General features: G+C 48.2%; 1 protein-coding gene across 2 annotated transcripts in view; it reads left to right on the forward strand.

The window, feature by feature from the left end:
• The window catches only part of atrnl1b (attractin-like 1b), a 1,392,850-nt gene that overhangs the window by 151,523 nt on the left and 1,226,344 nt on the right, over window positions 1-14,983 (forward strand). For both annotated transcript variants that reach the window (XM_072479459.1, XM_072479460.1), the window contains exon 5: window positions 11,632-11,834. In XM_072479459.1, the coding sequence (XP_072335560.1) occupies window positions 11,632-11,834 (203 nt within the window). The remainder of the gene's footprint in view (window positions 1-11,631; window positions 11,835-14,983) is intronic.

Raw genomic sequence — 14,983 nt, forward strand, 5'->3', positions numbered from 1 at the left:
TAAATGTGAAAGGTTGGCTTATGTCAATTGTACTTCAAAGCATTATGCAATTGTCCAACAATGGAAATTAATGCAAGTAACTGTGCAATCACACTGGCAGTTCGAGATGAATGCCTTAGGCACGTTTTCCAAGTGCCACCACCTCTGTTCTGAATTGGATTAAGTTAAATGTGGCTTGATGGTTTTAAAGAACTGTGTGAAGTGCTGCTAATGTATGTTGAACATATGACGATAAGACCGTAAGTAATAGGAACAGGAGTAGGCCACTCCGCACTTCAAGCCTGCTCCGCGATTGTGCCCGATGGCACAGTGATTAGCATTGCTGCCTCACAGCGCCAGGGATCCGGGTTCGATTCCGACCTCGGGTGACTGTCTGTGTGGACTTTGCACATTCTCCCAGTGTCTGCGTGGGTTTTCTCCGGGTGCTCCGGTTTCCTCCCACAGTCCAAAGCTGTACAGGTTAGGTGGATTGGCCCTTAAATTGCACGTCAGTGATCAAAAGGTTAGGTGGGATTATGGGGATAGAGTGGGGGCAAGGGCCTCGGCAGGGTGCTCTTTTGGAGGGTCGGTGTATACTCGATGGGTTGAATGGCCTCCTTCTGTCGGGATTCTATTTAACAAGATCATGGCTGATCCAATACTCACTAAGTCCACTTTCCTGCCTCATCTCTGTAACCATTACATCCCCTACTGATGAGTGAGACTGGGAAATAAGTTCATTTAATTAATCTTCTGTGCTAAAAACAACCATTTACCAGATTGTTGTAACTAGGGATTGGTCAAATATGCATTGGTATGTGGATTGCAAGTCATAATTTAAACTCTGCAGCTGAATTATTTACAGGTTTAGTTTGATCAGAGTTGCTTTAACCCACTGTTCATTTTTGTAAAAATACATTGATAAAATGTGTCCAAAATACCGACCAATAAGTTTGATAAACATCTTGAATTTTATTAAATCCTTAAGTACTGCCCAAGAAAATAACGTCAATCAATCTCGCTGTTATGCAGGCTAATGCAGGCTACAAGGAAAGTGACCTGTCGGGGCCAATGAGAAACACTTTTATAAGATTCTAAGTGTGCATGTTCAGCTTCAGCAAGGGTGAAATCTGTGTTTTAAAAGGTCAGATATTGTTTATTGTGCACCACATTTTATGACCAAATAACTTGTGTTGTTTCAGTTTTTATTTTTGGGGAAACATTTTGCAAAAATGTCAGCCATCAAGCAAAAAATTTAATTTTCATGGGCTAGATTATGGAAAAATGTTACAAGCTGGATTTCTCTTAACTCAGTTTAGAAAACAGAGTTGAAAGTTTTGAAAACTTGTAAAGAAAAATTATTGTTCTGAATTTGTACCCACCTTATAAATCTACTTAGATGTCACTTGTCTACTATAGAAATTGGCTGTGAAACCCATGATTGTAATTCAACTCCTGTGTCTTTTGCACATTTACTTAACAAATTGAACATTGGCAAATTCATAAGCTGCTTTATTCTACAATAGGTAAAACAAAATGGAGTCATGTATAGACCTCCTTGATGCATTCAGTAAAAATTCTGTTTCCATCTAGTCACAATAATAGTGTCAACCAAGACTCTGTGGGTAGCACTTTTAACTATGCATCGAAAGGTTGTGGATTCCCACTCCAGAGTCTACCTATCTTCACACTTAAATGCAGTAGTGAGTGTGTGCTTCACTGATGAACGTACCATATTTCAGGTGAAAAGTTTAAACTCTAAATGGAGGTCATGTCCATCTTCTCAGATGGCTGTAAGAGATTCGACTAATTTGGAATAGGAGCAGGGTTCTTGTGTTCTGGCCTCAATTGACAACACCAAAATGGACTATCTGGTCACTACCACATTGTTGTTTGTGGGAGTTTGTTATATACAAAGGCTGCTGCATCTTATACATTTCTTTTCACAACCTTTCTGCTGCATGTCTGTTTCTTAGTCTTCACCAGCATCTTAAGATCTCAGACCAGACCCCCACAGTGGTTAGGATACTGGACAGGAACTCTAATATTTTATTTTAATTTTGTAAGACTGTGAGTTAAGAACACCTCGCTCCAGGAGTGATTTCACGCCAAATAGGGTTATGGTATATTAAAACAAACTTTATTACTGACACAGTATTAAAATACCTTTAACATCACACAACAAAATAGCTTACACTTAAACAATGCTAACAATACAGTGACACAATAACCCTTAACTGTTATCTTTATTCCCACTCAAACAACCAAACCATCTTGGGTCCCAATCCACTTTTAAATATAGTTAGCAGGCTGAGGAATACTTGCTGTAAAGTGGTGTCTTGGACACTCAACTTTGACAAAGAGAGATCTTTTGAGACTGTTCGAAAAAAAGAAACCTGTGATACCTGTCAGAATAGCGCAGAATGTCTGACTGTATTCTTTAGAAACCTTCTCAGCTCCCCTTCCAGCCAAAAAGTTAACTCTGAAAACCTCAACACCTGACTGCTTCAACCTCTGGCTCCTCCCATTAACTACAGCATAACACAAATTATCTACTGCCCAGGGAACCCTCTTAATATAAAATAAAAGTCCATTAGCCTAAACTTTTACTGTGCTCTAATTGCACCTCGCTCCAAAAAGCCTAGCTGTCTTTCAAAATGATTTTATAAACATGATTGCAGCATTCACATATCAAATCAGGCTTTTAACCCTGACTGCACCAAATACACATAATGCAATACATCTGAAATTCCTACATTCATTAGAAGCCTTTCTTCATGGACTAATGAAGAACAAAATAATTTGTCAATGTCAAGATGCTAATTATGTGGCAAGGGCAGTTGTTTTGCATGGTTTACAAATACTGGCCACATTGCGAACAAGTTTGGCCATATTGGAATCTATTCAAAAAAATTACCCATTCCCGCAAAACCATTTATCATAAAATCCCTGTAGTGCAGTTATCAGATGCGAAATCACAGATGGGACATTTAAGGAAGATTTTGCTCAGAAGCTGTTGTAAAATTGCTGATGATCAAGTCCCTTTTGTGAGGAATTACAAAAGAATCCCAACCTGCTACACTGACTGGAACCACTCTGAAATTTTGTTCCACCGGAACTTACAATGAAGGAAAAACAATTTCGGGGGGCCACATAGATGGGCTTTGTGGGCCACATCTGGCCCCTTATACCCTACCTTGGCCAAACCTGATGTAAATTTTAAATAGTTAAGCCCTCTGCACCACTGGCTACAGCTTGTCAACCAGAAAAAAAATCCATTTATGTCTGCTCTCTGCTTCCTATTCGCTAACTATTCCTTTATCCATGCTCTATTACCCTCTACACCATGTTCTCTTGCATTTTCTACATTTTCTGTGACTTCAGATGAACAGGGACAATATAAATGTGAAAGGTTGGCTTATGTCAATTGTACTTCAAAGCATTATGCAGTTGTCCAACAATGGAAATTAATGCAAGTAACTGTGCAATCACACTGGCAGTTCGAGATGAATGCCTTAGGTACGTTTTCCCAGTGCCACCACCTCTGTTCTGAATTGGATTAAGTTAAATGTGGCTTGATGGTTTTAAAGAACTGTGTGAAGTGCTGCTAATGTATGTTGACCATATGACGATAAGACCGTAAGTAATAGGAACAGGAGTAGGCCACTCCGCCCTTCAAGCCGATTGTATTTCTGTGGGTAGTCCATATCTAGTAAAGAATTTAAGTAACTCGTCCACATTCTTTTCAGCTGTAATATTATGTACTGGAATGGCCTCTGGAAACCTAGTAGACACATCCATTATGGTCAAAAGATATTGATTTCCACTTTTTGTTTTAGGAAGCGGTCCTACACAATCAATTAGGACCCTTGTAAAAGGTTCCTCAAAGGCTGGAATGGGTATTAAGGGCGCTGGTTTTACCAGTGCCTGAGGTCTCCCTATCACTTGACATTTGGGATATGATTGCTACACTGACTGGAACCACTCTGAAATTTTGTTCCATCGGAACTTACAATGAAGGAAAAACAATGGGTGTGATTCTCTCAGCCCAGGCCGGGGCGGGGGGGGGGGCGGGGGGGGGGGCCTCCGCTCTGGCCGGGCTGCCCGCAATCGGGGCCTACTGATCGGCGGGCCCAGCTCTCGGGCTGGGGGGCCTCTTGCGCCGGCCCCTGTAGCCCAACGCCATGTTGCGCGGGGCTGGTGTGGAAAAGTGAGCCACCACGCATGCGCGCAATCGCGGCGATCCCACTGCACATGCGCAGAATCGAGGCGCCCATCTGACGCCGGGATGGGCAGCTGGAGCGGTGTAGGGCGCTCCAGTGCCATGCTGGCTCCCTGTAGGGGTCAGAATCGCTGCTCCAACAGCGTCAACACTTAGCCTCAGGATCAGAGAATCCCGCCCAATGTTTTTAATGTCCTGTCTCTTAGTTAAACTGAATCAAAGAATTTAATATCATCAATACAAAGTTCGTTTCTGTAAGAGGTTTTTCCTGTTTTTGAAGTAGATGAATAATTTGTGTGTAGCAGTGTCTAAAACTATACATGTTCTCAACAACTTTGATTCGTTGACTGCCACAGAGGATTCTAGCAATGTTGGAATAAAATCTTGTCCATGAGGCCTACCTCCGGCTCTGTTGACCCCATTCACACTAAACTGCTGACCATCAAACTCCCCTTCCTCATCCCCATCTTGACTAATATTGTAAACTGTTCTCTCTCTTCAGGTATTGTCCCTCGCTCCTTCAAAATAGCTGCTAATACCCCTCAAAAATCAACACTTGACTCCACCATTCTTTCAGACTTATCCCATTTTCAATTTTCCTTTTCTTTCCAAATTCCTTGAACGTATTGTCCCTTCACAAATCTGCATCCATCTTTGTTGGAATGTCATGTTTGAATTCCTGCAATCATATTTTCGTCTCTGAAACAACTCTTATCAAAGTCACAGATGACAACCTGCATGACTGTGACAAAGTAAACTTTCCCTCCTTGTCCTCCTTGAACTGTCTGCAGCCTTTGACACAGTTGACTGTGCCATCTCCTCACTCTAATCTATCTGGATGGGACTACTCAAAGATCAATTGTTGGCCCCACTACTATTTCTCATCCACATGCTGCCTCTTGGCAACATCATCCAAAAGCACATCATTAGTTTTCATATGTACCCTGTCAACATATGGCTCTATCACATCACCATCTCTTTGAACTCTTTCAAAGTAATTAAATTATCAGACTGCATTTTGGACATCCATGATTGGTGAGCAGAATCTTAGAATCCCTATTTTGTGAGGGCCACGAAGAATCCAGCACAAGTTTCAAGGATACAAAGAAATAACATTTATTTACAATAACATATATACACACAACAGCAGCAACCTCACTTGCTGCTTACTCCTTCCTGCTGGTTCCAAACTGGCCAGCTTTATTTATACAGGGAGTCTGCTAATGATTTCTCCGCCCCCCCTCATTGGGGAAGCTCATACTCCCACAGGATTGTGGGATTGTCATTAGTCCGCAGCCAATGGTAAGCAGGCAGGTTGTAACGCCCTACCATGCAGAAGAAGTCTGCTTATCAAGTCCGCATAGACCCCCCGGAGGGACACTCTACCTAGACCCACTCCCTTGCCCTATCCCCGTAACTCCACCTAACCTGCACATCTTTGGTCTGTGGGAGGAAACCCATGCAGGCACTGGGAGAATGTGAAAATTGCACACCGTCACTGAAGGCCGGACTTGAACCCAGGTCCCTGGTACTGAGAGAAAGCAGTACTAATCGTTCCGTCCATTTCCTCCAATCAAATATTGGGAAGACCATTGTTTTTCCATGCTCCAAGATCCAAACTCCATTTTGCTGATTCCACCTATCTCCGTGGTAATAGTTTAAGATTAAACCAGTCTGTTTGCATTATCAAGAACTGAACTAAAGTAGAGATTTAAGAATGGGATACAATAAAGATGAAAGATGTTTGGATAAAATAAAGTTTGAAGAATGGGATAAAGAGGATTTGATAAGAGTGCAGCTGTCTGAGGGGTTTTGATGTGCGAATTAGTTTGGAAGCAGGACAAATACATATGTACTTAAGTGAGGTGGGTATTGAATTTTAGGTGTTCAAAGTGAAGACATGAGAATACAGTTCACATATTATGCTGAAATCTTAGCTTCTAAAGCGAGTCATTTAGATAGGAGGAGGTCAAAAGGGAAATATGGTATATCAGCAGCCGGTAGCTCTGTACTGACAGGTGAGGTGGAAAGGAGAAAGAGAAGCCACTGGAAAGCAGTTATGATCCCAGCAATGAACCCTGGAAAGTAGAACTCTCCCAGAAAGCAGAATTCTAGGCTAGGAGCTGTTGATCTGAGACAAACTACGTTGAACCAACAAAGCTTTCCTAAACTTAAAGATACCTCGTGGGTATTTTGAGACATTGGACATTTCTCAGAGTGGATGTAGAGAGATAGGAATGGGGTTTAATTCCAGAATATGGAGTCTGTCAGTACAGAGCTGCCGGCTACCAACGTACCGTATTTCCCTTTTGATCTCCTATCTAAATGGCTCGCTTTGGAAGCTAGGATTTCAGCACTAACCTGAGAACTGTATTCTCATGTCCCCACTTTGAACACCTAAAATTCTATACTTCTATTGTTCCTCACTTCAATTAATAGTGTGTAGCCATTATTGTAGTTAAATGTACCATTGTTTTGTGTTGTATTCTGGTTGCAACAAGATCGGACTTTTCCCTCACTGGTCTGCATATCTATCCTCAAATTATATCAAATTGAAGAAACACACTCAGAACTGGTGGTTCCAAGTTGCCCTTCCGGGTTTTGGGATACTCCCGCGTCCAACATCAGTGGGGTTCTTAACAGTAAACTTGGTGTGAGATTTGGCTCTGAGATAAGCATCTGGGGCGTCATTCTCCGACCCCCCAGCGAGTCGGAGAATGGCCGTTGGCCGCCGTGAATTCTGCCCCCGCCGCCCACCGAAGTCTCCAAAGGGAGAAAAGTCGGCGGGGCGTTAATGGCGCCGCAGACGTCGGAGAATGGCACGGGTGGGCGCAAGGCAGCCGATTTTGGGCCTGCCGATATTCTCCCGTCCGGATGGGCCGAAGTCCCGTCAACGTGATGACGGGTCACGTCGACGTAAATCAAACCTCCTTTTAATCGGCATCAACCTGTGCTCATGGTTTACGCCGACCAGCGTGGAGGTGGGTGACGGCCTGGGGGGTTGGCCGCTGGGCAGGCGATGGCGTGGCCGCAGTCTGAATGTGTGGGAGAGGTGTGTGTAGGGGTGTGTGTGTGTGTGCGGCGGGGGGGGGTGGTTACAGTGGGCTGGGCTCCGGGGGAGTGCCGGGAGGGGGGGTCAGTGCCGGGGAGGAGGATGGGGGGGTCCGTGCCGGGGAGGGGGATGGGGGGTCCGTGCCGGGGAGGAGGATGGGGGGTCCGTGCCGGGGAGGAGGATGGGGGGTCCGTGCCGCGGAGGGGGATGGGGGGTCCGTGCCGGGGAGGGCCGGGGAGGAGGATGGGGGGACCATGCCGGGGAGGAGGATGGGAGGTCCGTGCCGGGGAGGAGGATGGGGGGTCCGTGCTGGGGAGGAGGATGGGGGGGCCCGTGCCGGGGAGGAGGATGGGGGCTCCGTGCCGGGGAGGAGGATGGGGGGGGTCCGTGCCGGGGAGGAGGATGGGGGGGTCCGTGCCCGGGAGGAGGATGGGGGGTCCGTGCCTGGGAGGGGGATGGGGGGTCCGTGCCGGGGAGGAGGATGGGGGAGTCCGTGCCCGGGAGGAGGTTGGGGGGTCCGTGCCTGGGAGGGGGATGGGGGGTCCGTGCCGGGGAGGAGGATGGGGGAGTCCGTGCCGTGGAGGGGGATGGGGGGTCCGTGCCGGGGAGGAGGATGGGGAGTCCGTGCCGGGGAAGAGGATGGGGGGTCCGTGCCGGGGAGGGGGATGGGGTGTCCGTGCCGGGGAGGAGGATGGGGGGTCCGTGCCGGGGAGGAGGATGGGGGGGTCCGTGCCGGGGAGGGCCGGGGAGGAGGATGGGGGGTCCGTGCCGGGGAGGAGGATGGGGGGTCCATGCCGGGGAGGGGGATAGGGGGTCCGTGCCGGGGAGGAGGATGGAGGGGTCCGTGCCGGGGAGGAGGATGGGGGGTCCGTGCCGGGGAGGAGGATGGGGGGGTCCGTGCCGGGGAGGCCCGGGGAGGGGGACGGGGTTCCGTGCCGGGGAGGGCGGGGATGGGTGCCTCGACGTTTGCTCCTGCGATACACAATGAAGCATGCATGGTTAGACACGCAGGCAGTGATCAGGTGATATGGGGGAGGGGGATATAGGGGAGGGGGGATATGGGGACGGGCTGTCGGTGGCTCACTTGCTAGTATGCCCCCAACCTCTGCATCAGCAACCTCCCGGTCCTCAGGTCCGCCAGCCAGTTCCAGGGCCCTTTCCTCGTGTTCGATCAGTGGCCTCTCATCAGCGGGGCCTCCTCCAGTCCTCACATGCTCCCTCTTGTTGTGTGCGCGCTTCTCCTGTGAGTGGTGGTGGCAGGGGTAAAAGGCAACAGTGTTAAGACAGGTATATGAATGCACGCCATCGGTTGCGCGTGTATTGCAGAGGTTAAGGTTCGGGCTGGATTCACTTGGGGATATGGGGGATATGGGGGAGGGGGGATATGGGGGAGGGGGAATATGGGGGAGGGGGTATGGGGAGGGGGGATATGGGGGAGCGGGGATATGGGGGAGGGGGGAATATGGGGGATATGGATATCGGGCAGGGGGGGTGAGGCTCACCCTGGCTGCTCTGTCGAGGTCGTTCACCTTCTTGTGGCACTGGGTGCCTGTCCGTGGTCTCAGGGCCACAGCGGTGACGTCCTCTGCCACCTCCCTCCACAGACGGCGGCTGTGGCGTGTGGCAACTCTGCGGCCGTGCCCGGGATACAGGGCCTCCCTCCTCTGGTCCACTGCGTCCAGGAGCGCCTCCACATCCCGTGACTGGAATCTCGGGGCTGAGCGGCGGCCGGCCATCCGTTCGGGTGTTCCGGTCGGGTGTTCCGGTCGGGTGGGGGGGAGCAGCGCGTCCTTATGAGCCGTCACGCCGTGTGGCGTGTATGACGCTGCACTGCGTGAACCACGTGAGCAAGCGCGGATCCCGTCACGTCGCTGCTAGCCAATTCCGTGCCGGAGACTTTGCGACGTTTTTGGCGGCGTGATGCAGGTCGGATTTGCGCCGATAATGGAGAATTTCGCCCCTGACTACATATCTGGGGCTAGATTCTCCGATTTGGAGACTATGTCCTGTCGCCGGCATGGGAATGGTGCCGTTTTATGACCGAAAAATCTGGTGGGGGGCTAGCAGGCACACAGCGTAGAGCCCCTGGGTCTAACTGCCAATATGGCCGTAAAATTGTCGGGTCCGTGACTGTGCATGCGCACGGCGACGGCCTGAAGCGGCTGCACCGTGCGATAGTGTCCCCCTTTGGCCAGGCTCACCATCCCTGGACCACTTCCCACCAGTGCCCCCAGCCTCTGCCAAAGCCCCCCCTGCCCGCAGATCGGCTCTCCCCGACTGTGGCGGGGAGACTGTGGACTCAGTCCGCAGCCGCCACTCCGAGATCCTGAAAAAAAATAGCAGGAGTGATCCACGCCGTCGGGAACTTGGCCGGTCGGGGCAGAGCATCGGGGGGGAGGGCCTCAGGGAACGTCGTGAGGCTGTCCATACAGCATGTGGCGTACTCCTAGAGTATGCTGTTTTGGAGGGGGCGGAGCGTTGCAAAAGGGGCACGGCCCCCGAGTATTACAGCAGTTAATGCAGATAATAAATAATGGATTGAGGGTGGCATGCAAGCTTAAATGGAATTTTCTCAGTCTCGGATGAAAAGCTACAACTTTGGGAAATTTTAGTTTTTTCATTTAAATAGTCTAAAGCCAGTTCTAGTTCAACCACAAAGTATAACTAGCTTAAAGTTTTAGGACACCAGAGTTCCATTTTGAACTCTTAGCCCTTTGGGAATCCTTTGTTTTTTTTCCAGCTAAAGAGTTGGTGTTTAATAAAAAGTCTGAAAAAAAAGTTTGACAACGAGCCTTTTTTATTTACAAAAGCAAAATACTGCAGGTGTGATAAATCTGAAAAAAAAAATTAAATGCTGGAAATACTCAAATCACACAGCATCTGACCTGATGAATATTTCCAGCATTTCTGTCTTTTTTAAAAGCACTGTTGTAGTTTTTTCGGTCAAAGTATGCTTGCCTTTTTGGGAACTTGTTTCCTTTTACCCTCTCTGCTGTTCTGAGTTAGTGTAATCAAGGCCAAGCATTTACTCAAAAGCATACATTTTTGCAGTGCCTTTAACACAGTACAAGGCCCCGAGGTACTTCATAGATGTGCAATCAAAGCTGAGCATTGGAAGACAGACTCCCGCGGGAGTGTTGGTGGTGTTGGGGAGATAGCAGATGGGATGAGTGGAATCTTGAAGGCTCTTGAACATGATGCGTAGAGAGCATAGGGGAAATTTCTTTATCAGGATTGTTATGTGGAGAGCAAAAGGAGAAATTTTATTTTCAGGATTGTTGGAGTATGGAATACTCTGCATCTATTCAGCGAAAATTGCGAAAATACTTAAAGCAGAGCAGGGCACTGGGTTATGAAAAGGGAGCAGAGCATTAGTAAAAATTTGGATTGCTCGAACACAGATATGAAAGGCTAAGTGGCTCCCTGCTGTGATATAAAGTTTTTTCTTCTTCTATGGGATGTGGCCGTCGCTGGCAATGGCAGCAATTATTGCCCATCCTTAATTGTTGTTGAGAAGGTGGTAGTGAGGTGCCTTCTTGTACCACTGCAGTCCATTTGGTGTAGGTACACCCACAGTGCGGTTCGCGAAGGAGTTCCAGGACTACAAACTTCTCAGGTTTTAATTTTTATTTGTAGTTCAATTTGTATGCCAAATTTCTTGTGAGATGGAGCAGGATAAATGGTTGGTAATAGCACGGTAGCACAGTGGTTAGCACTTTTGCTTCACAGCGCCAGGGTCCCAGGTATGATTCCCGCTTGGGTCACTATGCAGAGTTTGCACTTTCTTCCCAAGTCTGCATGAGTTTCCTCCGGGTGCTCCGATTTCCTCCCACAAGTCCCGAAAGCCATGCTTGTTAGGTGAATTGGATGTTCTGAATTCTCCCTCTGTGTACCCGAATAGGCACCAGAGTGTGGCGACTAGGGGATTTTCACAGTAGCTTCATTGCAGTGTTAATGTAAGCCTACTTGTGACAATAATAAAGATTATTATTATTAATACTAAAATGAGATATGTATGAAGCTTAAAAGTATTTTGTATGGTTTACTCTTTACAAACCCTTTTGCATAATTAATGCAGTATTCATGAATAATATTCAATGATGGCATTGGATTGCCTTAACTACCACACTGGAGCACAATATTATTTTGAGCAGAGGCTGCAATACAGCCTGAGTAAGTAAGTGTGTAAATTGTGATTTGAATCTGTGTTTTGATCATTTTTTCTATGCTGTCTTTTTTGTATCTTATCAAGAAAAATACTTCTTAAAAATTTGTTGTTTGTAATATAATAGTTGTGAGACCTGCAATGTTCATAACTGTGTTGGTGCAGGCCACACACTAGGCATATATTTAATAGATTTTCATCTTTTTTTTAAAGGATTAATTCCTGCCCAAACAATTGCTCAGGCCATGGAAAGTGCGTGACTGGAAGTAGCGGCAGGGTGTTCTGTGAATGCGATAAATATTGGAAGGGGGAAGCTTGTGACATTCCATATTGTAAGGACAACTGTGGGAGCCCTGATCATGGCTACTGTGACTTAACTGGAGAAAAGCTCTGTGTCTGTAATGATAGCTGGCAAGGTGAGTTGATTGATTTTGCTACAACAACAGTATGAAATGAAATGTATGTTAGATAGGAAAGAAATAGTCATTCTCGCTAGAATTCTATCACAAATAAGATATTTGTGGATTTGCAGCTGATGACTGCACATAGCTTTATTTTAGAGAACTGACATTCATTAGAATCAGACCAAGCAAATTCAAATTGAGGCTGAATCGTATTTTGGAATATTTGTCTTTTGTTCTTCCCCGTTTGAAGGTTTTTCCACTAACTTATTTGTTTTTGCGCGCGTGTGTGTGCGTAATAAGGTACTCCAAAGCACCAGCACAATGCACGTTGTAGGCAGTATTCAAAGGCACTGTAAAAACTTTAATTTCTATTATAAAGTTTTCTATAAAATGTGAAGCACTGGGACTAGTTGAAACATAGAGATTGTAACCATGTGGTTGGTTTGTCTCATAGCTTGTGATTAATCATCATCAAGTGTTAGCTTCATAAACATGCACTAAGGCTATGCAAAAGTACATTTGTAATATATTCCCATTTCATCAATAAAATTAATTTTGAGATACAAACTTGGGAAAGTAAGTTTTGAAGAGGGCATAAGGAGGTTACAAAAAGATATAGATAGGTTAAGTGAATGGGCAAAGATACAGCAAATGTGTATAATGTAGGAAAGTGTGGAATTGTCCAATTTGGCAGGAAGAATAAAAGAGTAGCATATTATGAGAGGTTGCAGAGCTCTGAGATGCAGAGGTATCTGCTTAGTGCATGAACAAATGTGAGGTAATGCATTTTGGAAGGTCTAATGCAGGTAGGGAATATACAGTGAATGGTAGAACCCCCAAGAGTATTGAAAGTCAAAGAGATCTAGGAGTACAGGTCCACAGGTCATTGAAAGGGACAACACAGGTGGAGAAGGTAGTCAAGAAGGCATACGGCATGCTTGCCTTCATTGGCCGGGGCATTGAGTATAAGAATTGGCAAGTCATGTTGCAGCTGTATAGAACCTTAGTTAGGCCACACTTGGAGTATAGTGTTCAATTCTGGTCGCCACACTACCAGAAGGATGTGGAGGCTTTAGAGAGGGTGTAGAAGAGATTTACCAGAACGTTGCCTGGTATGGAGGGCGTTAGCTATGAGGAGCGGTTGAATAAACTCGGTTTGTTCTCGCTGGAACGAAGGAGGTTGAGGGGAGACCTGATAGAGGTCTACAAAATTATGAGGGGCATAGACAGAGTGGATAGTCAGAGGCTTTTCCCCAGGGTAGAGGGGTCAATTACTAGGGGGCATAGGTTTAAGGTGAGAGGGGCAAGGTTTAGAGTAGATGTACGAGGCAAGCTTTTTACGCAGAGGGTAGTGGGTGCCTGGAACTCGCTACCGGAGGAGGTGGTGGAAGCAGGGACGATAGTGACATTTAAGGGGCATCTTGACAAATACATGAATAGGATGGGAATAGGAGGGATACGGACCCAGGAAGTGTAGAAGATTGTAGTTTAGTCGGGCAGCATGGTCGGCACGGGCTTGGAGGGCCGAAGGGCCTGTTCCTGTGCTGTACATTTCTTTGTTCTTTGTTCTTTGAACTGCATGGGCAGAAAGGTAGCACAAGTGGTTAGCACTGTGGCTTCACAGCGCCAGGGTTGCAGGGTCGATTCCCCGCTGGGTCACTGTCTGTGAGGAGTCTGCACGTTCTCCCCGTGTCTGCGTGGGTATCCTCCGGGTGCTCCGGTTTCCTCCCACAGTCCAAAGACATGCAGGTTAGGTGGATTGGCCATGCTAAATTGCCCTTAGTGTCCAATAAAGTTAGGAGGATTATTGGGTTACGGGGATAGGGTGGAAGTGAGGGCTTAAGTGGGTCGGTGCAGACTTGATGAGCCGAATGGCCTCCTTCTGCACTGTATATTCTATGTTCTAAGAACAATAAAAGGCAAGTACAGCAAGTATTTAGGAAAGCTAATGGACCATTGTCATTTATTGCAGGGGTAATTGAATACAAAAAAGGAAAGGTCATGCTCCAGTCATATAGAGCCCAAGTGAGACCACGGGCGAAATTCTCCCCAAATGGCGCGATGTCCGCCGACTGGCGCCCAAGACGGCGCCAATCAATCGGGCATCGCGCCGCCCCAAAGGTGCGGAATGCTCCGCATCTTTGGGGGCCGAGCCCCAACATTGAGGGGCTAGGCGGACGCCGGAGGGATTTCCGCCCCGCCAGCTGGCGGAAACGGCCTTTGTTGCCCCGCCAGCTGGCGCGGAAATGACATGTCGGGGCGGCGCATGCGCGGCAGCGTCAGCGGCCGCTGACAGTTTCCCGCGCATGCGCAGTGGGGAGAGTCTCTTCCGCCTCCGCCATGGTGGAGACCGTTGCGGAGGTGGAAGGGAAAGAGTGCCCCCACGGCACAGGCCCGCCCGCGGATCGGTGGGCCCCGATCGCGGGCCAGGCCACCGTGGGGGCACCCCCGGGGTCAGATCGCCCCGCGCCCCCCCCCCCAGGACCCCGGAACCCGCCCACGTCGCCTTGTCCCGCCGGTAAATAGGTACTCTAATTTACGCCGGCGGGACAGGCAATTTATCGGCGGGACTTCGGCCCATCCGGGCCGGAGAATCCAGCGGGGGGGCCCGCCAACCGGCGCGGCCCGATTCCCGCCCCTGCCGAATATCCGGTACCGGAGACTTCGGCAACCGGCGGGGGCGGGATTCACGGCAGCCAACGACCATTCTCCGACCCGCTGGGGGGTCGGAGAATGACGCCCCACATCTGGAATACTGTACAGTATCGCTCATCCTATTTAAGGAAAGATGTAAATGCTTTGGAAACAGTTCAGAGAAGGTTTACCAGACTAATACCTGGAATGGGCACGTTGTCCTATGAAGAAAGGTTGGACAGGCTGTGCTTGTATCTGCTGGAGTTTAGAAGAGTTAAGAGGTGACTTGATTGAAATATATGAACCATGATCTGGGGGGGATTCTCCCCTACCCGGCGGGGCGGGGGGGTCCCGGTGGGATGGAGTGGTGCGAACCACTCCGGCATCGGGCCGCCCCAAAGGTGTGGATTTCTCTGCACCTTTGGGGGCCAATTTCTCCTTTAGGGGCTAGGCCCATGCCGGAGTGGTTGCCGTCCCGCCGGCTGGCGTGAAAGGCCTTTGGCGCCATGCCAGCTGGGTCCGAAGGG

Source organism: Scyliorhinus torazame, chromosome 16, assembly GCF_047496885.1.
Source record: "Scyliorhinus torazame isolate Kashiwa2021f chromosome 16, sScyTor2.1, whole genome shotgun sequence".
Taxonomy (NCBI): Eukaryota; Metazoa; Chordata; class Chondrichthyes; order Carcharhiniformes; family Scyliorhinidae; genus Scyliorhinus; species Scyliorhinus torazame.